The sequence below is a fragment of the Mirounga leonina genome, unplaced genomic scaffold (genome assembly GCF_011800145.1).
Source record: "Mirounga leonina isolate KUSES-001 unplaced genomic scaffold, KU_Mleo_1.0 Mir_170, whole genome shotgun sequence".
Classification (NCBI taxonomy): domain Eukaryota; kingdom Metazoa; phylum Chordata; class Mammalia; order Carnivora; family Phocidae; genus Mirounga; species Mirounga leonina.
The window spans coordinates 10360988-10382797 of NW_023270433.1; the positions used below are offsets into that span (position 1 = coordinate 10360988).

The 21810-nt window shown below is 39.4% G+C and overlaps 1 protein-coding gene across 3 annotated transcripts in view; it reads left to right on the forward strand.

Moving 5' to 3' along the window:
* Positions 1-21810, forward strand: part of NR6A1 (nuclear receptor subfamily 6 group A member 1) — a 228664-nt gene that overhangs the window by 139228 nt on the left and 67626 nt on the right. Inside the window, exon 1 of one of the 3 annotated variants that reach the window (XM_035015830.1) lies at positions 17539-19414. The exons of the other annotated variants lie outside the window; for them this stretch is intronic. Coding sequence (XP_034871721.1) covers positions 19399-19414 — 16 coding nt within the window. The 5' untranslated portion in view covers positions 17539-19398. Of the gene's footprint in view, positions 1-17538; positions 19415-21810 lie in introns of those variants that run through there. 3 annotated transcript variants of the gene reach the window in all.

Here is a 21810-nt window from a genome sequence, read left to right on the forward strand (position 1 = left end):
TGGGAAGCCTGCTTCTTCCTCTACCAGTCCCTCTGCTTGTGTTCCCTCTCCCACTGTGTCTCCCTCTGTCAAATAAATAAATAAAATCTTAAAAACAACAACAACAACAAAAAAACTTGGGAACTTACCTAACCTCTCTAAGCCTCAGTTTCTTTATCTCTAAAATAGGGATAATAAGCTTACTTTCAGACTTCTTATGAGATTTTGGTGAGATGATACACAAAACATTTAGCACTGGTGCCAGGCACAAAGTAAGGGCCCAGTAAGGGCAGGAAAAAAAGACATCAGTAGGGAGTTAGACATCTGTTCTTCAACTCTCTGGTCTACGCAGACATAAATGGTTTTTCCCTGAAGACCCCACATACACATAGCCTGTTATAGGACTAGAATGATTAAACCAGGCTTTCTTAATAAGCAGTAGGAAGGGGAAATTAAAGCAGTATTCTAAAAAATTGAGCTCACAAGGTATAGATAATTGCTCTTGGCCATCTGAAGAGAATTGCCTTTCCTTCCTAGCTCTTAGCTTGCCTGAATTGCTGTCCACTCCCTACCACCACTCCCACCCTGTAACCCTGTGACAACTCAGAACTGACCAAAGATCAGGTCTTGACACCCTACCATTATTTCCTTACTTTTCTTCAACTAACTTCATTTAAACAATTCTTTTTCCTTTTTTGTCATGCCACCCTCTCTGCAGAGTCCTGACTGCAAAGAAGGACAGAGAGAATCCTGCCACCCCCTAAAGAGACACACCTCTTATTTGGCACACTGCAGAGGGAAATGTATTTCTGGACCTTTACATACTCTTTGTTTGGTGCTGGGTTCGTAGCCCCCTAATTATGACTCTCTAGTTTTGTTACAATGTGAGTCTTCTGAGGTACCCCAACAACCATGGGTTTATGAACAGTTTTCCAAGGTATCTTTGTCTATGTATAAAATCATGTAAAAATAGAACCCACTTGTAGGTTGTGCCTTGCTTGTTCAGGATCTCCATCTCTATGAGAAGGCCCCAGGAGCCAAAGTTGAGTCATTTCCTGCTTTTTGGTTAGATTTTCCAGTACTTCTCTTGGTCTGCCCAAAATTCCAAAACCTCGCCGTTTGTTTATGGCTTGTAACTTTTTCCACATAGCCTTCACCTTCTCTAGGTACCCAGATCATAAAGAATATAATATTAGATGTGAAGACAGGAATAAATCCCAAATATGTTAGAGTGGTCCAGGATTTGTAATTTGCTGATCTTGTATCTTTTCTAGTTGGAACAAAAGAATGTTCTGTATGGTTTATGGCTTGAATTTTATCTCTTGTCCTTTCTCTGCAGTCTTTTTGTACAAAATGAAATACGGGATGCATTTAGAATAATGCTCAAATTAAGCTTTTTAAAATTTACAATTATGGGGCGCCTGGGTGGCTCAGTCATTAAGTGTCTGCCTTCCGCTCAGGTCATGATCCCAGGGTCCTGGGATTGAGCCCCGCATCGGGCTCCCTGTTAGACGGGAAGCCTGCTTCTCCCTCCCCCACTCTCCCTGCTTGTGTTCCCTCTCTCGCTGTGTCTTTCTCTGTCAAATAAATGAATAAAATCTTTAAAAATAAATAAATAAAATTTATAATTATTTTTCATAGACATTAGAAGCATATATTGAATCCCCACTATGTGCTGAGCATTTTATGAGTTACTGAACTGAAACTTCCTTGTTGCTTCTGGGAATGATCTCATGTTTAGCCAGAATGTATAAGGGGGAAAAATCATCTTTAATGAAAGATTTCTTACATTCACATTTATTCAGAAAGTTAAAGAATTTTTTAAAACTCCTGTCCTTCAGTATTAAGGTATATGTAGGTATAAGTATCAGTATATGGTGATTATCCCTGTAATCTTGCAGTCTTTGCATATTTTTACTGCCATTTATTGATGTACTCATGTTTTGGACCCGGGCTTCAAATGCTTTACTTGCTAGCAGTGGCTGTGGGCTCGTTACATAACTTCTCTGAGCATCATTTTTTTTCTCTTTGAAAGGCATGATCCTTACTTTGTCTACTTCACATGATGTTTGTGAGGGTCACATTGGATAATGCAAGTGAAAGTTCCTTTTCCAAGGAGCAAAGCATTTTATGAGAATGAAATAATGTATGGTTCAAAGGATCTTTTTTCCAGCTTTTTTTAAATGACTTCATTGAGGCATATTTTACTTATATAATTCACTCTGATTGTACAATTCAGTAATGTTGAGTAAATTTACTCAAGTTGTATAGTCATTACCATAGTTCAGTTATAGAACATTTACATCATCCCAGTAAGATCTTTTTTGTCCTCGTATTGTTAATCCTATTCCCAACTCCTGTTCCAGGTAATACCTAATCTGTCTATGTAGATTGCCCTTTCTGATATGTTGTTTGAATGAAATCATACATGTTCTTTGTGTCTTCTTTCATTTAGCATGACCGCTTTGAGGTTTGTCCACGTCATAGCAAATATGAGTAGTTTGTTCTTTCTATTGCTGAGTAGTATTCCATTGTATGGGTATATACCTTACATGTCATCTATCCATTCATCAGTTGCTGGACATTTAGGTTGTTTCCAATTTTTTATTATTATGATAATGCTGCTATGATCATTTACATACAGGTTTTTGTGGGAGCATATGTTTTCATTTCTTTTGAGTATAAAGGTATCTTTTAATTATAAAAGTAATACATGCTTGTTTTGGAAAATTCTTTATATACTGAAGTATAAATGTGGTGCATTAGTCACCTCCCTAATTATGCCTCTAGATGTGGTGATGGTAGTAATGATTAAGAGTAGTAATGACTCATCATCTTCTGAGTGTTCTGAGCATTTACTGCATGTCAGGCACTGTTCTGACATGTATGCATGTGTGTTCATTTCAATTGATTATTTCACATATATGTCTTAACTTGATACTATTTCCCCCCCCGTTTTATGGATGTAGAAACTGAAGTTTGAAGATTCATTGTAAAGTCACACTTCTAGTAAGTGGCAGAGCCAAAATTTGAACTTGGGCAGTCTGGTGTAATGTCTTTCAGACTTTCCAAAATACACAGTTTTTAAAAGCAAAAGTTATATACTTATTCTGAACCTTGTTTTATTTTACTTAACTTGTCTTAGAGATTGTTTCATGGAGTTTTATAGATCTGTCTCATTTTTTATGGTTGCATGAATGGATATGCCAGGATTTGTTTAATTAATCTTTTGTTAGTGGATATTAGGTTGCTTTTATCTCCTATTATGAACAGAGCTTCAGCGAATGTCCTTGTATAATATGTGACTTATTTATGGTATTGCTTTTGCAAATCCTGGAAATAGAATTTCCAAATGAAAGAGTTTGAACATTTAGAATTTAGTGTTATTAAAAGTTCCCCTCCCCTCCAAAAGCTGGTAAATAACGCCCTCCTCCCTTAACTCCCTCACCCTTGCAATCAGGATTTAAGAGAGCCTGTTTTTCCACCCTCATCCGTGCTGCATTATTATCTCTGTAATGTAGGCTACAATCATATAAATGTTTCAGAGAGAAGTTAACATATCAAGGCAGGGCAGTGGTGAATAGCTGGTATGTCAACAGTAGTTTCCAGTCTTTTGATAGGTAAGGATTGTCATTTATCTAGGCTCTCGAGCTGCAGTGTTGGAGTAGTCCAGACTGTAGTTCAGGTTAATTTAGAATGACTCACTTGGTTGATGATCTAAAATGAACATTGAGACGTTTCAGCACAGTTGTTTCCATTTTCTTTGTTCTGTACCCCAAATACTATGACCTTTCACCTCATTGCTGCCTACAGTATTCTTGCCTTGCCTCCAGCTCAGTTTAAAGTGAATCTGAGAAGGCAGTAGACAAGAACTTGGACATCTGTGATAGGTAAGTGTGTTTGCCCTTTCCAATCTTTCCTTTAACAAAAACTGCCAAAATGAGGCCAATAGACCAATACTATTCCTTTTTCAGTCTCCCCAGGGGTAAGGCTCCTATCATCTTTGTTGCTGGCAGGGTCTCTGTGGCCAAATTGGCATGGTCTCTGTGGCCAGTTAGCACTATATAGATAATCTCTTTAAAGGGAGGTAAGTTTGACATTATGGTGCTGGTAAAGGAATCAAAGACATTGAGTGTTGAATGTTGCTATTTGTGGATGATCCTGCAGGAGCTAGGGCCTACCACACCTTCCAGATCTTGGGAGCCCTGGCTAGCCACTACTATGTGGATTTTGCTTTTGTGTTTTGACCATCCCTTTTCCTCTCCACTCCTCAAGCTTAGTGTCTTCATTCTGAGGCCCTGTTAGTTTGGGGGATGCTGCCCTCTTCTGTTGGCTGCAGGATATCCACAGCAGTTTGGATAGGTCTGATCTTAGGGGAACTGACAAGGCTATATGGCATCAGAGTCCTAAAGCTTTCTTTAGTGTCCAACTTCATGAACCAGTCCTAAGACTTTGTTATGAAAATAATTCAGCAGGCACTACAAAATATACAAGTACAGAGACTCACTGTAACATTATCTATAGTGACAAAAGAATAAAACCTAGATGTCCAGCCTTTGGGCTTGTGCTAAAATAGGCTATGTAAAAAGACAACATAGGGACACCTGGGTGGCTCAGTCAGCTAAGCGTCTGCCTTCAGCTCAGGTCATGATCTCAGGGTTCTGGGACTGAGCCCCAAATCGGGCTCCCTGCTCAGTGGGAAGTCTGCTTCTCCCTCTCCCTCTGCCTCCTCCCCCCTGCTCATGCTCATGCTCTGTCTCTGTCTCTCTCTCAAATAAATAAAATCTTAAAAGAAAAAAAACAACATAGAGGAATGAAAATATTTATCACAAAACAAAAACCATACAGAATATACCAATTACAGCCATGGGAGATATCTCTCATGTAGGATAATGGCTAATCTGCAATCCTCAAAACTAGTTGCTAAAGCTAGGATGATTTTCTTTGATATTTCACTTATATTATTAGTAAAACAGTATGCTCATACATTTCCTTAGTATTGTTATGTATATATAGCTGTCTTTTCTCCTGAAACAAATAGTTGATATTTGAGTGGCCTGCTACAAACATCTCTATGATGTGTGGCCCTCCTCCAGGCCTGATTTTTCTGTGACAGTAAGGTGGTACCTAAAGCAGGAACACCAGCTGTAACAGGAATTTCCTAGGCAGTCTTTTTACCCATGGCATCTTTTATAATGAAGGAGCCCCAATAGAATGTAGATATTATTTTGTGTGATGTGATGGCCTGACTGGTTTCTGTGGTGTGGGTCTCTGCCTTAAATGATGCCCAGTGGGCTGGTGACAGCCTACAGGTTATCTGATATTTCTGAGAACTTCCTTTTGGTAAAAAGCCTTAAGGAGGGAAAGGAACCTTTTGAAAAACCAAAACTTGTTTTCTGAAACTCAGCATCTCATTATACAATATTTATATGGGAATAAAAAGTATTAATTCATATGTCTTAGTCCTTTTTATTTAACAATTTTTTTTTTTTTTAAGATTTTATTTATTTATTTGACAAAGACACAGCGAGAGAGGGAACACAAGCAGGGGGAGTGGGAGAGGGAGAAGCAGGCCTCCCGCAGAGCAGGGATCCTGATGTGGGGCTCGATCCCAGGACCCTAGGATCATGACCTGAGCCAAAGGCAGACTCTCAACGACTGAGCCACCCAGGCGCCCCACAATTATTCCGTTTTTAATAGGGCCAGGACTAGAGTGAGGCAAATTAAATAACCTACAGTGCAAAATTTAAGACAGCATTCATTCTCAGGATCACACAAGTGCAAGATCAGCCCTGTTTCTTAAACAGTCCCTGCATACATACTGTGTCAGGCCTTGTGCTCAGCTCTGGGGAAAACATCATTCCTGGTGTGATGGGATAGATTATTCATTACCCTTTCTCAGACTGAGCCTAGGGGCCTGGGCCCTGGAAGCAGCTGTTTGGTTGAGCAGGTTTTGATCAATCACTTGGCTTTCAGCTGTAGGTTTAACACAAGGAGAAGTAGCTCACTAATGAGTTTATTCTTGAAAGTGTATTTTTTGGGCGCCTGGGTGGTGCAGTCAGTTGAGCGTCTGACTCTTGGTTTCAGCTCAGGTCTGATCTCAGGGTCTTGAGATCAAGGCCTGTGTCAGGCCCTGCGCTCCAGGGGGAGTCTGCTTAAGTTTCTCTCTCCCTCTTCCTCTGCCCCTCTCCCCCGTGCACTCTCTCTCTCTCTCAAATAAATAAATACATCTTAAAAGAAAAAAAGTCTATTTTGCACTTGAGATAGTCTTGTCCTGTGAAATCAACAGATTGTTACAAATTTCTCTAAAAATCACTGCGAGCTCGTACTACCTACCTACTTCTGACACCCTGCCCCAAGATATGCTTTGCTGCCTTTCATTCCGTTTTCTTTTCTTTTTTTTTAATAAAGATTTTATTTATTTATTAGACAGAAAGAGCACAAGCAGAGGAGAGGGAGAAGCAGGCTTCCTGCTGAGTGGGGAGCTTGATGTGGGGCTCGATCCCAGGACCCTGGGATCATGATCTGAGCCGAAGGCAGCCAGGGTCCCCTTCCATACACATACTAATTTGTTCCTCAGAACACTCCTGACTTAGGACAGTTGGTATAATTCTCCCTATTTTATAGGTGAAGAAATTAAAATATATAAGATTATATATAAGTAATAAGTGGCAGAGCTTTTCTGACTCCTGTTCTAGCTACAGCGCTTTTTAATTACCTTAATTCCAAGAACATTTGAATATTGATATATAATCATTCTTCTATTGTTCATCTCTTTAAAAAAAGATTTGTGGCTCATCATCTGCTTACAAGGTTTTTGCATCCTCCTGAAAAAAGAAAAAGAATAAAACTTAAGTTTCACAGGTGTTTGTTAGGTGCTTAGTCAGGGACTGGAGAGTGTTGGAAGGTTGGGATTACTAGAATTTAATGAAATAGGATTTTCCTGGAGTTGAAATAAATATTGTGTTGCTGCTTGTTTAATAGACTTACAGTTTCCAATGTCTGGGCTCTGGAATTTACCATATACATAAATTTAGAATTTTAAAGGAGTGGATGGTTTTTTAATAGACCAGGATTTCACCTCCTGTTCTCTGTACCTGGCTCCCACTCCAGAACCCCAACTATATACCTGCCCCAGCTCCCTCTCAGAGGTTTATCCTATCAGTATCATTTTGCTGAGTGTTAATTTGCAAATCACTGTGACTCTTGTAGTGAAGCATTTACTGTAAAAAACATCTTACCCATTTTTTTGTTTAATTTCTCTTTTAATAAGACCATTAAAATGGCATTGCATTCAATGCAGCATCTCAGCCTGCAAGTTTAGCAGGTTTTTTATGCTGCATTCACCTGAGAATTCTGTGTTACATGATAAAAGATCTAAGGTCTCCAATTTTGTATTAACTTGATCTGAAAATAGATGTTCAGTGAATCCAAGTTTCTTATTTGTGTGAAAAGTGAACTTCGCCAGGACTGAGTAAACACCATTAAAAGGCAATACCAGACTTTGAATCAATAATTACATCATTAGGGGGCGCCTGGGTGGCTCAGTTGGTTAAGCGACTGCCTTCGGCTCAGGTCATGATCCTGGAGTCCCGGGATCGATTCCCGCATCGGGCTCCCTGCTCGGCAGGGGGTCTGCTTCTCCCTCTGATCCTCCCCCCTCTCATGTGCTGTCTCTCTCATTCTCTCTGTCTCAAATAAATAAATAAAATCTTTAAAAAAAATAATAATAATTACATCATTAGGACCAAAAGGGCAAATAGGACTGTGAAGAGCTGTTTTCCAGGAATAAGCTCAAAAGGATTGCCTTAATGAATTTGAGTGTCTCTTGCAAAGAAGATACGGTGAATGGGAAGGTCTGTTCTGGGCAGAGTTGTAGAGGCTTGAAAAGCATCCAAGCAAAAAGGGAGAATTTCAGTGTGCTGACCAGGTCGTTGAAGAGGGGTGAAGATGTTGTTATCTTCACAGTCATTTTTGTGCTAGGCTAATTTACAAAGGGGACTTATGCTTTTAGTGGTAGATTTTGTCTGTGTCAAGATGAGCCTGAGGCAAAGTTTATTTTTAGGATCTATTCTCTGAACCTGTTGGACTTGCCTCTCTGGTTTCTGCTGACTTTATCCATCTCTCATCCCACAAACCAACCATCACCACTTATCTTAGATTCAAACTTTAACGGATTAAAAAATGACAAGTAGCTAATCTCAGAAACCAGTCAGTGCTTTTAGGTGACTACCTGAGGGCCAGGTGTCAGGGATATATGAATACTAACCAGGATCTTCAGGAAACAAATTCTCATCTTGAAAATTTTCCACTCTGGCTGGTGAGAACAAGAACTATTTCTGGCCCTGTATTAGCCCCCAAAATCATTTCCTCTACTCCTTTTGGGTGGTTCTTTTCCTAGCCTTGTGTCCTTTCCTCACACACACGCACTGACTTGTCCTCAGCTGCAGACTCAAGAAAGCCCTCTGCGGATCTCAGTCACATTCTCTGTGCAGTCCTCTATGTTTCCCCTCTCAGGAATCACTGACTGTCCTTTGCTCTGCCTGAAGTCCAATACTTGACAAAGTATATAAAATAATGATCTTCAAGTATTATATATACACACAGAAAAAAAAGATACCAGAAATACACCAATATGTAACTAATATTTCTTGTTGTTCTGTCTAGGTAGTGAGATTCAGGGTGTTTTTTCCTTTATATATTTTTGTTTTCTGGTTTGGTTTGGTTTTGTGTTTTAAGTAAGCTCTATGCCCAACATGAGGCTTATGAGTTTAAGAAACATTGTTAAGAAATATTGTCCTAGGGTGCCTGGGTGGCTCAGATGGTTAAGCATCTGCCTTCGGCTAAGGTCATGATCCCAGGGTCCTGGGATCGAGTCCCGCATTGGGCTCCCTGCTTGGCGGGGAGCCTGCTTCTCCCTCTGCCTCTCTCTCTCTCTGTGTCTCTTATGAATAAATAAATAAAATCTTTAAAAAAAAAATATTGTCCTAAATTATATTAACTTACTGTATGGCAAGCATCGTGTTAAACATTTTTCATAAGATTATCTCTTCTAAAGATTTTATTTGTAAGTAATCTCCACACTCAGTGTGGGGCTCGAACTTAACAACCCCGAGATCAGAGTTGTTCACTCCACTGACCGAGCCAGCCGGGTGACCCAACATTATCTCTTTTAGTTCTCAGAGACTATAGAATAGGTACTATTAAGTCATTCTATAGATGAGGAAATTGAGACCGAACTTATGCAATTTACCTAAAGTCATAAAGCAAATAAAAGCAGGATCCAAAATTTGAATCTAGATTTAACCCTAGAATTTGTGCCGACCCTTTTTATTCTGTTTTCCTATTAAGCAGTAGTCCTTCACATGAGAGAATGGGAGTTGAGTTCCAGCTTCAAGATGTGCTGGAGCAGCATAGGTTTATTGTCCCTTGTGCTGGAGTATGTATCCTATATATCTGTTCCTTTTAGTCAACATGTTTAAAGGTCAAGTTGGCAAAATTCTGAGTCCAAAGCCCTGGATTGGATCATAATTCAGCATTCGTCAATGAGGAAGATGAGTGAATATACACAGAGATGCAGCAAGTAGTAGGAAAGTATCAGGGAAGCAGTGCCCCTTTCCTCAACTTGCCAAGCAGTGGTAGTTTGACCCTATTGATAGGAAGGATGACCAAGCCTGTGGAATTAGACAGGCTTCCAGTGGGAAAGTGAGGGCACAAAACTCATGGTTCCTGGAGTTTGCTAAATCTTCTGTGATATGTGAGCATTGTGTTGTGTTGTTAAAGATAGTTCTAGTTTCTTTGATCTGTGTACTTATTTAATCAGTAACCCTGTGGAGTCACTGTTCCCATTTAATGGGTATGGAAACTGAGCTCAGAGAATTGACAATGCCCTGCTGAAATTTATCAAACCTGTGCAAGTCGTGTACCTGGTATTTGATTTTGTCTAACTCCAAAGCATGTAATTTCAGGCTGCTTTTTATTTTAATTAGCTGTTTCTGTAGAATTGTGGATTTCTTGGAAGCCTAGGCTTTTTTTTCCCCCCAATTCATCAAAAGTGAATCAAGTATCCATTTTGTGCTAGTCTCTGTGGTAGGTACCAGGAATACAGAAATGAATCAGATCTTGTTCCTGTTCTTATAATATTCACAAATCCATGGATAGGCAGGCATACGAAAAGATGAAATTGTAAAAGTTAATAGGATTAGAACCATTAGGGCAGGGAAGAATTGACGATTGTAATGTCTGAATTAGCTGAGAATTAAATAATTCATGGAAACTAGCCAGGCAGAAAGAGCAGTACATGCAAAGGCACATTGGGGAAACTGCAAATAACACTATTTGTTTAGAGCATTTGGGAATATGAGGAGAGAATGGAGAGGTTGACGAGGGGCTTGATCACGAAGGCCCTTGTAAGCTTGGGAAGGTGTTTTATTCTGAAAGCAGTGACAGATTTGAAGTGGGAATGTCAGGGTTTTATTTGAGTTTTAGAAAGCAGCCAGAGTAGAGAATGGAATGGGGGGTGGGGGTATGATGAGTCAGGGATGGAGAAAAGAGATGTAGAAAGAAACAGGAACTAACAAGACATACCTATAATGAAGCTCTTGAAATAAACCAGATGAGAGATAATGGTGGCCAAGAATAGTACAGTGGAGATGAAAATAAATATATGGATTCAGGAAATTTGTTTGTTTTGCTTTATATTATTATATTTTATACATACATAGAAATACATAAAGTAATATAATGAACCCATGTACCCACCCTCAGTAGCTATCATCCAGTGTCTAATTCTGTCTCATCCATACATCCACTCACTTTCTCCCCTTCCATATTATTTTGAAGCAAATCTTAGGTATGATATTATTTCATCCATTAATATTCCAGTGTATATCTCTAAAATATTTTTTTTTAGCTACAGATTTCTCCTCCATCTTTTTTTCCTTCTAATTTAAGAGATTGAGTAATTTGTCTTGTTGAGTTTACCACAGCCCAGATTTTGCTAATTGCATCTTTATGTTGTAGATGAACATGTTCCTTTGTAGTAGTTTTTTTATTTTAGTAGTTGGATCTAGAGACTTGACCATGTTCCTTTGTAGTAGTTTTTTTATTTTAGTAGTTGGATCTAGAGACTTGACCATCTTCAGATTCAACTTTTTTGGCAAGACTACTATTTCATGGGCGTGTTGAGTTCTTACATCAAAAGATGTATTACTGCCTTGCTCTTTTTTTTTGTTATTTTAGCTGTTGGTAGTCAATATCTAGGATCTATTATTTCATAGTAATATTCTAATTCCAGTATTTTTTGTTCATTTATTTGCTGCAATGCTTCTATGGAGAGAAATTTTTCCATTGCTATTTATTACCCTGTGGTATATTTCACCTAGGAAAGGCATGATTCTTTCCCTTTATATAAAAAAAAAATGTTTTTAAAGACTTATTTATTTATTTATTTATTTGAGAGAGAGAGCACGCACACAGAGGGAGAAGGAGAAGCAGACTCCCCCAGGAGCAGGGAGCCAGACGCAGGGCTTGATCCCAAGGACCCTGGGATCATGACCTGAGCCAAAGGCAGATGCTTAACGACTGAGCCACCCAGGCACCCCTTTTATGTAAAAATTTTCAAAATGCTGTATTGGTTCCCTAACGTCTTTCAGTGGTGGCAAATTAATTTTTTTAGAATCATTAATAATTTCAGATTTAAACATTTGTGCTTCTGTTAATTGTAACTTTTTTTAAAAGGATACTTAAATTGTCCCATTTTTGATAAGAGTGGCTATTTTGGCAGCTTTTTGAGGGGACAGAAAAGAGGAATGGTGACTGGTTGAATGTGGGTGAGGTCAAAGGGGAGAAAGGAGTCAAGGAAAGAGTCCTTTTGGCTTGGGAATTGAGGCCATTCACTGAAACAGAGAGCACAGAAAGAAGAGCAGGTTTTAGAGAGAGGATGTGTCTGGACATGTCTGAGGTGCTTATGATCTCTAGGTGGAGATGCCCAGAAGGCAGCTAGGTATATCAAGATGTAAGGCTCAGGGGAGCAATCCATGACTCCAGGACCCAGGATAGGGCTCAACTGCTATGTGTAGTTGACTCAGATTAGGATTATGTGTGTTATATTTTGTTTGATAAAAATCAGTTTCTTTGCTATCAGAAGCCACTGTTCTACCCCAAAGCAAGATTAGGAAGCCCCTATTGCTTTCTCTTTTTGTTGTGCATATCCTTAGAGAGTCAGGTTCAATCTCTAGTAGAGTAGGAAGAACGGGGTTGGTTGCAGGTAGGATTGCCACTTGGCTGGTTTACAACCGGTCCTGTTGGTTTTCAGATTTATTACACCCAATCCCTCAATTAGAGAAGAGCTGTGTGTATGAGTCGGATTTACTGAAGTTGGAATTGAGGCTGGGTGAACTGGTTTTAGCTTTGCAGGAGTGGCCTAGTGTAACCCTTTTTGTGAATATTTGTATTCCTGACATTTTCTTTTCTTCTTCCATGTTCCTGCTCTCTGAAGTGTAACTATTTTCCTTTCTTCCTTCCTTTACTCAACAAATATTCATTAAGCACCTGTTTTATGTCAGGCACTGAGAATACACTGGGAATATAATGGTGAACAAGAATAAGGGGCACAGTCTCTGCATTCATGTAACTTGGAATCTAACAGAAGATATACATGTCAATCAAAAGATCACCAGCAACATATGACTCCACACTAATATAGGAACTCCGCAAATAGGACATACTGGCTAGAAATCTTTTACAACCAGTGCTGGACCTTTATTTTTTGGAAGATTCAGTGTCACATAGGCTTACAAATCATAGAAAACAAAAAGGGCCTGACACATAAAGGACTCTGAAGTGGAGTTCTTCCAGGGGAAAAAACTTCCTATGAAGTAAGGTAAAAGAGAAAATGTGGAAATTAAATAGAATATTAACACATGATTAAGTTTAACAAACGAACTGCACACTATCCACCCACCCACACAACACATACACCAAGAGCCTTCTGATTGCTTTAACATTTATGAATGCCTGCTATCTGCTAAACCCAAGGCTGGACGCTGGGATTACCAAGGCTTGATTCTTTGGGGGGTACATTCAGATGAATAAGGAAGATAGAACTATAAAATAAAAATACTAAGTGATTTGTATTGTCATGGTATATTTTAGGGATCCAGGCAGAATGGAAGAAAGGTGTGATTTGACTCTGATTTGGGGGCCGAGAGGATGGAGTCTTAGAATGCCTCACAGAGGAGGTGATATTTAAACTGATTCCAGAAAGATGAGTAAGTGGTAGTGGAAGCAATAAGGAAGTAGTAAAAAGAGTTATTCCAGGCCGATGGAATAGAAGCATGCTTGCACTACAAGTGGGTCAGTATGGCTAGAGTGATGTGCACTTACAGAGTGGTGATAGATCAAGCTAGAGAGATCAGCAGGGGCTGGGTTGTAAAGGGTGTGGGGAGTGTGGACCTTTATCCTATAGATGAGATTATGCGACAGTTATTGGTAGTGGTGGTGTACCGTACAGGCCTTTGCCCAGATTCCTCTCTTACATAGAACTTAATTACTTATTGGCAGAAACCTCTTGGTTATCTGACTTTTCCCCCCCTCTGGGTTAGGCAGATGGGTGGATAGAAAATGAAACCATTTGAGAAGTCCGGGTTGAGACCAGAGTCTGTCCAGAAACTACGGCTTCAAGTGGTTTTCCTTTTTAGAAGCCCCAAAAAAGAAAGGTTCTCTGTCCACTTGACCTGCCCCTAAATCTTGTTTTTACTACTTAAATCTCTCTCTCTTTTTTTTAACTTCATTTGCACATGCAGCTTAGTAACAGTTTGAGCTATTGCTATATACAGAGCTACAGTGTTTATTTCCATTATTCTCTGGCTTGGCCTGGGTCTTAATTGTGAAGAAGATAAAGGCAGGCGTGCTATATGGGATGACTAAATTCCAACTTTTTCAGACCTCTCAGGAGACATAATAGTTGGCTACGTTTTGGTTTGTATATATTTTGTTTGTTTGAACTGTATATCTGGTTCTTTTTCATCCAAAATGGACTAATTTATTCATACTACAATCTGTTCTTGATTGTGATACTTTACAATTTTACATACAAAATCTTGATTGGAGAATTATTTTTTGTTAAAGATTTTATTTATTTCTTTGACAGGGAGATAGAGAGAGCCAGAGAGCCCAAGCTGGAGGAATGGCAGAGGGAGAAGAACAGCTCCCCACTGAGCAGGGAGCCCAATGCGGGGCTCAATCCCAGGACCCTGGGATCATGACCTGAGCCGAAGGCAGATGCTTAACTAAGCCACCCAGGTGCCCCTATGGAGATTTTTTTTTAATGGAGGGAGGGCTTACTCTTTCCAGGTTCTTCAATCTGTGGGTGGGAAACTGATCTAATTAAATGCCCTACCCATATTTAAATTGCCTTGATTGTCTCAAAAATGTCTTTCTAGGGGCGCCTGGGTGGCTCAGTCGTTAAGCATCTGCCTTCGGCTCAGGTCATGATCCCACGGTCCTCGGATCGAGCCCCACATCAGGCTCCCTGCTCAGCCGGAAGCCTGCTTCTCCCTCTCCCGCTCCCCCTGCTTGTGTTCCTTCTCTCGCTGTCTCTCTCTGTCAAATAAATAAATAAAATCTTTAAAAAAATAAAAAAATAAATAAAACATTACCTTAAAAAAAAAGTCTTTCTACACTTGATTTGTGCAAATCAGGATCCAAATAAACTGTATACATTGTATTTGGTTGTTATATATAAGGTGATTTTTAAATCACACCCTGTAGTCTTTTCTTCCTTAAGCCAGTCATGTTACTTTTCTGCATATAGATTTCATTCCTGATTTAATTGCGTAGATATTAAAAAGTCTTTTGAGATCTGCCCAGTTCTACTCATCCCTTCAAGTCCTGAAATACTTTTGCTACCTGTCTACTTGCAGAACTACAAGGTTCAGCTCAAATGTAAGGCCCCCTCTATGGCTTCCCACTCCAATCTAATGAATTATACGTTCTTCTGTGTTTTCTTAACACTTGGTACCCACTTCTGTTACACCACTCATAACATCCTATTGTCAGTTATCTGTTTAGTATGTTTGTACTGTAAGTGGGTTAGTGTGGAGTGGTAGAAATGATGCTGGAGAAGTCAGCAGATGGTGAGCACCTCCTGGGCTAGGATCACATCATATTAATTTCAGTTATCTCAGGCAGCATAGTGCCTAGCTTATAGGAGACACTCAACTAATATTTGTAGAATTGGATGAAAAATCCTAATTTCTGAAATCTTTTTAGTTTCCAACTCTGAGGGGTTTTTTTGTTTCTTGTTTCCTGAACTATGAATTCCCTTCTCCAACTCTGTGATAAAAGGCAAAATTGGAAATCATATCTAAGTATGTTCTTTGTTGTTATTTTTCTGCACTCAGGAGGTTTGCTTGTTAGTCCTAGATAGTATGGATTTCACCTGGCTGTGTTTCCTTGTTCCTGTTCAGTTGAATTCAACTCTTTCCCTTGCCATAGGGGATGTCTGTATCAAAGATCTGAGAGATGAGAAACTGAGACCTTGGACTCTTGTTTTTGTTGTTTGCAAGGTTAAAAAGGAATTTAAAATATTCTCTGCATATTTCTTGTTTTCTGAAATGGTTAGAGATTTTCTAACTAGTCCTCCATCATAGTGGTCACATGGCTTTCACTTTGCATCGCACTTTTGCTGAAACTTATTAAAATTCAGTCTGAACTGATTCCAGTGATTGTGTGGCCATTAGAATGGCTCTCTTGTTTTACGTTGAAAGACCAAGCATTATACCTCCCTTTATTTTTTTTTTTTAAGATTTTTTTTATTTATTTGACAGAGACACAGTGAGAGGGAACACAAGCAGCAGGAGTGGAAGAGGGACAAGCAGGCTTCCCGCATAGCAGGGAGCCTGATGCGGGGCTCGATTCCAGGACCCTGGGATCATGACCTGAGCTGAAGGCAGACGCTTAACTCTGTTTAACGACTGAGCCACCCAGGCGCCCCTTGATACCTCCCTTTAGCTTCAGAATCTTCAGTCATCTTTGAAAGCTGCCATTTGAATAATAAACAAACAGATGGGAAATAATGTTGAATAGTAACATCTAAGAAGAGGGTTTGTTTTTATCTGTTCAAGATATGTGGTATAATGGAATAAATAAGGGATTAGGATATTTAGTTTTCTTCTTTGTTGGTCTTACAACTCCTGCCTCTTCCTTTCATTGGGCTTCAGTTTCCCTATCTATAAAATGAAAGTGGAACCAGTCTCTTGCAAGATTAACTAAGATTCGGCCATAATTCAGACTTAACTTTTGAATTCTGTTAGATATGCAGTATGTAAATGGTTAGATGTAGAATTTTGTTCATCTACTTTTTTCTACATTACAAAGCTAGTATTAGGAAGTAAAAATGTTACTGGTTTCTTTTCTTTTCTGTCCTTCCCATTCATAAATTATAGGAATCCCTTTAATCTTTTAAAATTATTTTTCCTGGGATGCCCGGGTGGCTCAGTTGGTTAAGCAGCTGTCTTCAGTTCAGGTCATGACCCCAGGGCCCTTGGATTGAGTCCCCCATCGGGGCTCCTTGCTCAGCGGGGAGTCTACTTCTCCCTCTGCCTGCCACTGCCCCTGCTTGTGTTCTGTCTCTTTCTGACAAATAAAATCTTTTTTTTTTAAGATTTTACTTATTTATTTGACAGAGAGAGACAGCGAGAGAGGGAACACAAGCAGGGGGTGTGGGAGAGGGAGAAGCAGGCTTCCCACTGAGCAGGGAGCCCGATGCGGGGCTCAATCCCAGGACCCTGGGATTATGACCTGAGCCGAAGGCAGACGCTTAACAACTGAGCCACCTAGGCGCCCCAAAATAAATAAAATCTTTAAAAGTAAAATAAAATTCTTTTTCTTATATGCAATTGTTTTTAACAATCTTACTGGGACCCCCAGTTAAGATTTACAGTTTGTCTTTTGCATTCACGTGGCAAATGAGATGTATGTTCATGTTCTATTTCCCCTTCCTCCCAGTAGAACCTATAAAGGACTTAAAAAACAAAAACAAAAAACCTGTGGGACTGAGGATGCTGAAGAATGTGACTCTATATCCAAAGATTAAGATTTACCCATCTTTGGGATGCCTGGGTGGCTCAGTTGGTTAAGCGTCTGCCTTCGGCTCAGGTCATGATCCCAGGGTCCTGGGATCGAGTCCCGCATGGGGCTCCTTGCTCGGCAAGGAGTCTCCCTCTCCCTCTGCCTGTTGTTCCCCCTGCTTGTGCTTTCTCTCTCTCTCTCTGACAAATAAATAAAATCTTAAAAAAAAAAAAAAAAAAAAAAAGATTTACCCATCTTCTTAAGCTATGTTAAAGATTTGTTCCCAGGCTTATGGGTATATCAAAGATTATTACTAAGACCTGCCCTTAGGGGTGCCTGGGTGGCTCAGTCGTTTAAGCGGCTGCCTTTGGCTCAGGTCATGATGCCAGGTTCTGGGATTGAGCCCTGCATTGGGCTTCCTGTTCAATGGGCAGCCTGCTTCTCCCTCTCCACCACTTGTGCTTTCTTACATGTGCTCTCTCTCTCTCTCTCTCAAATAAATAAATAAAATACACACACAAAAAAAGACCTGCCCTTAAAAATCAAGGGCATTGCTTCAGTCTTGATCTGGGAGCCAGACTAACAGCTTCCCGTATCATCTTTCCTCCAAAAGTTGGTGCAATAAAGCAAAGATGCTTACTACATGTACTCTATTATATGCAGGTACTGAGTTTTAGATATACCTGTATCCTTCAGGGAGACAGAGAGCTGCCCTTTGAATGAGTGTTCCAAATTGAATAGCTTTTTGCTGGTAGACTTTCCCCTTGTTCAGGTTTTCCCCCTCATTCTTTTTATAGTCACTTTACTAAAATTATAAGAGCTGCATTAAGTTCCACAGGGGCTGAGAAGAAAATCTCTGTTAATTTCTTAGAGGAGTGGGAAAACTGGTTGATATGTTTGTATTGGGGTGAGGTATTTGGTGGCAGTGGCAGAACATGTATTTTTAGGCAGACAAAGAAAGCATAGCCTTTTCTCACCTAAATCATTGGTTACTTTCTCTTTAGGTCCTACTTTGTAAGATGGCCCTAATGGTCTCTATCGGTTGGAATAACCCTGTAGTAACTGTGGTAGCAATATTTACCATTCAGTTATATGTCTGCCAAGTGACAGATTCCACTCCCACCCCAAGAAGGGTCTCCTCTTTTTTCTGGAACACTGCTATAAAATGTGCTTGGCCTTAAGTTATTCCCAAGGCTAGGCTAGAGAGAAAGGGAGATTTCATAGGGTGAAACATTTTGCACAGTTAAAAAGAATTTATCCCTGAAATCAGTTGGTCTTTAGGTCATACCACCTTCTCTGAGGAATTCGCCCTGTGATTAGTGTTCTGCTATCTGAATGGATAGCTGAATGTTTGACATCGTATGTCATTAGCATATGGCTCAGATTTGCTGCTGTGTGGCAAGGTTTGATCATATATATGCATGCACGTACTCTGCTATGTTACTGGTGTGGTTCACCATCAGGGAGGCCTAGCACAAGATTGCTTAAAATCTTAGGAGTTTTAAGGGAATGAAGCAGGAGGCTTACTTTAAAGATTTAAGCTTTTGGCTGGGGGCAGGGGATGATATTTCTAACCTTTGTGCTTTCTAAAAGGATTTTGCAGACCTAGTTTTCTTTCCCTACATTCTTTCAAACTAGTGTGTATAACCAGAGCATGGAAATTAAGGGCCAGAATTAAAGTGAACCCTGCAAAATAACTCAGAGCTCCACGTTTTAATTTTCTCAGAAGAATTTGCCTTGTCATTGTTTATTATAATGACAAAAAGCAGGGAATCCCATTCTTACCCTCCCCCCCAAAGTACATGTATAACATGAAGTTTTTGTTTTGTCTTTTCCTTGTACCAAATATTTCAACTCTAAATTTTCTAATCCAGAATATAGGAAAATAGAGTATAGAATAGCTCTTGAAAGAAAAAGCAGAAAAAACTCCATGTACTAGAACTCTTTTAAATTAGATGAAAGCCAAGTCTTCTAAAATGCTGCCTTTTAATTTTAGGATCTCAATTTAAAGAAGACCAGAGGAGTATTTCCTATTAAATGTTCCCATGGTACTTTTCAGAGAAACATTCTAGGCAGTATTGTTAACAAAAGAAAATAAGTCTATCAGTTCCACTTAGATAACCTTTGGTAATAAACGAACTCCATACACGTTGTGACCTTAGCGCCTGAACTTTCTAATCACATGACCGGCTTGTAAACTGACCTGTGAGGAAGACTGTCGTAGTCCCAGCCAAGAGAGAAATTGGCCAAGTGTCGGAAGGGTGGTCATCAAGCTGGACTTGTCCCGTAATCTCTGTTTCTTCATGGCTGCAATAGAACTTCTCAACAGACTCCCAGAAGCATGAAATGGAGACATGGGAAGGTAAGGGAACTGACTGTTTAAGTCTGGGCCCAAATCTGAGGTTTAGAAATTTTCTTTGAAGGCTTAGAACAAATAGTAGCCTTGAGGGAGGAGGGAGGCAGTTCACTCCGTTTTTGTGTCTTAGCAGATTTCAGCCAGCAAGTTTTCATGTAAGCAACTGGCTATAAATGTTTTGAATTGGAGAAAAGTGAGGGAGAAATGTAGTAAATTGATTGTTGTGGTTGATAATTATAAGAGAAAGAGCAGGCAAAAAAAGAAGAAAACTGGATTTAAATTTTACAGTGACTTGAAAAAAAATTTTAAACCTCATTTTGCATCACAGTCCTTAGGTAAAGTTTACATTTTAAAAAATTGTTCTGTTTACCTCTTGACAAAATTTGTTTATATTTTAAATTCCTTAATCCAGTTCACCATCTGTGAAAGCCTTATTTAGTACTGTAATTATAGATAGTATTGGGGTCATGAGGCCGTTGATAAGGCAGCCTCATTTCCTTTGGGGGAATTTAGATATTTTATGGTTGGGGGCATAAGACTAAGCCATTGCTAATTTCTTTTTAAGTAGGTTGTTTTTAAAATGGGTAAATTCGTGTGTGCGTGTGTGTGTTTTATTAATAGCAACTAGTTGGTATTGCAATGTGTATATTCAGAGATAGGCTCCTACTTGTGTGAGAAACCCCAGTGCCCCACAACTTTATTATTTGGGCCAGATACACAGTTAAAGAAACAGCTAGAAGATGAATCTGAGCATTAAAGATTTGCTGTATTTGTTTGCTGTGTTTATAAAATATAGAGTCTAAGACTTTGCCAGAAGTTTGGTTTCTTGTAGGCAAGCTCTGTTGAGCTATAGCTAGAAGAGTTTCACATTTGAAGTAGTTAGTACATTTCCAGGACATTAACTAGTAAAATAGCTAGTCCTAGGAAAGCGTCCTAGCCCCGTGCAGCATGGCTAACATCTGCCACCGGCAGCTTTGCAGTTTCACTCTTACTCTGAGGATGTACAAACCCCGGGAAGGGGGCTGATCTCCTCTCCAACAACGTTATTCTTCATCCTAACACTCCCTGTATATTCTCCCCCAGCGCCATATATGTCAGAATTATGACCTCATTGGTTTTTAGTGTCTCTTAGTGGAAACAAAAAAGTTTGTAGAAATTATCAGTTACATGCAAGCCCTGTTATTTTTAATTTTCCTCTTCTTCCCCCAATATACACAGAAATTCTTTGTATTCTGGATATACTAGCTTTTCCAGAAAGGAGTCATTTATGAAGTAAGATTTGCTCTGGATACATTGGAATAGGAGTTTAAGGGCAGGCGGAGATACCAGAGCAGGGGTTGCATAAGTTTGGAAGAGATAGCCCTGGAGGATTTGGATATTTTTTCCAACCAGCTTGAATCTCTTAGTGCTGTATAGTCTACAAGTTCTGAAAGAGAAAAAAGATTTGAAGAGAAAGTTCTCCCTCAGTTCTTATTTAATTAAGTATTGAAACTTTGATTTTTCTTAGCTGTTCAATGACAGAAAATAACTTATGGTACTAAAACAAGAACTTTTATAAAACAAAGAAGTGAATTTTAAAATTTTTAACTGAATCTTCCATATAAAATTCTAGTAAAGCAAAACAGATTATCCCAGCTGAAGATCATCTTTGGAAGCTTAAAAAGCAAAATCAGACTACTTACAAAAGACGTGAGTGAAAATGCTACTGTAAAAAAAGTGTTGCCTGGTTTTAGATATTGGGCCCTTGTCCATTTAAATTAACCTTTGTCACAGCTGGGCATACAAATGTTTTGTTTTAGTTCACAGAGGGTTAACTCTATTCAAGCTTTCACTGTGGCAGGCCTGATCTGTGGAGTCATACAATCTGGTCTTTCAGCCCTGCCAGTCGCTAGGCAGGAAGTCTTATTTCTTAAGCTATCTTTCAGAATGGGGGGTTGGGATTTGGAGAAAGGTGGGGGAAGGGCCTTGGAGCATCTGTAAGGATCAATAACAGAGAGCGAGCCGCAAGAGAGGCCATTGTGCACACTTCAAGATAGATGCAGCCCTTGTGCATGGCCCCTGCCTGGCAGGACAGACACCTAAAACCAAAACAATGCCACCAAATGAATTCCTTGTGAAAATCAGATTGCTCTTAAAGGAGAAAATACTTAAAAGAGTACCCTGTTAATGTTGGGAATATTCTCATTCCTCAACTTGCTAGGATCATGCAATCCCCACTAGAAATAACTCCAAATTGATTTTTAAACGCCTTTTGTCCTCATGCTAATACTGTATTGAATTGGAGAGGGTGATCATTTTGGCCTTAGTCACATGCATCAATGCATTGAGTAATCTTTTTCTTTTTCTTTCTTTCTTTCTTTCTTTCTTTCTTTCTTTCTTTCTTTCTTTCTTTCTTTCTTTCT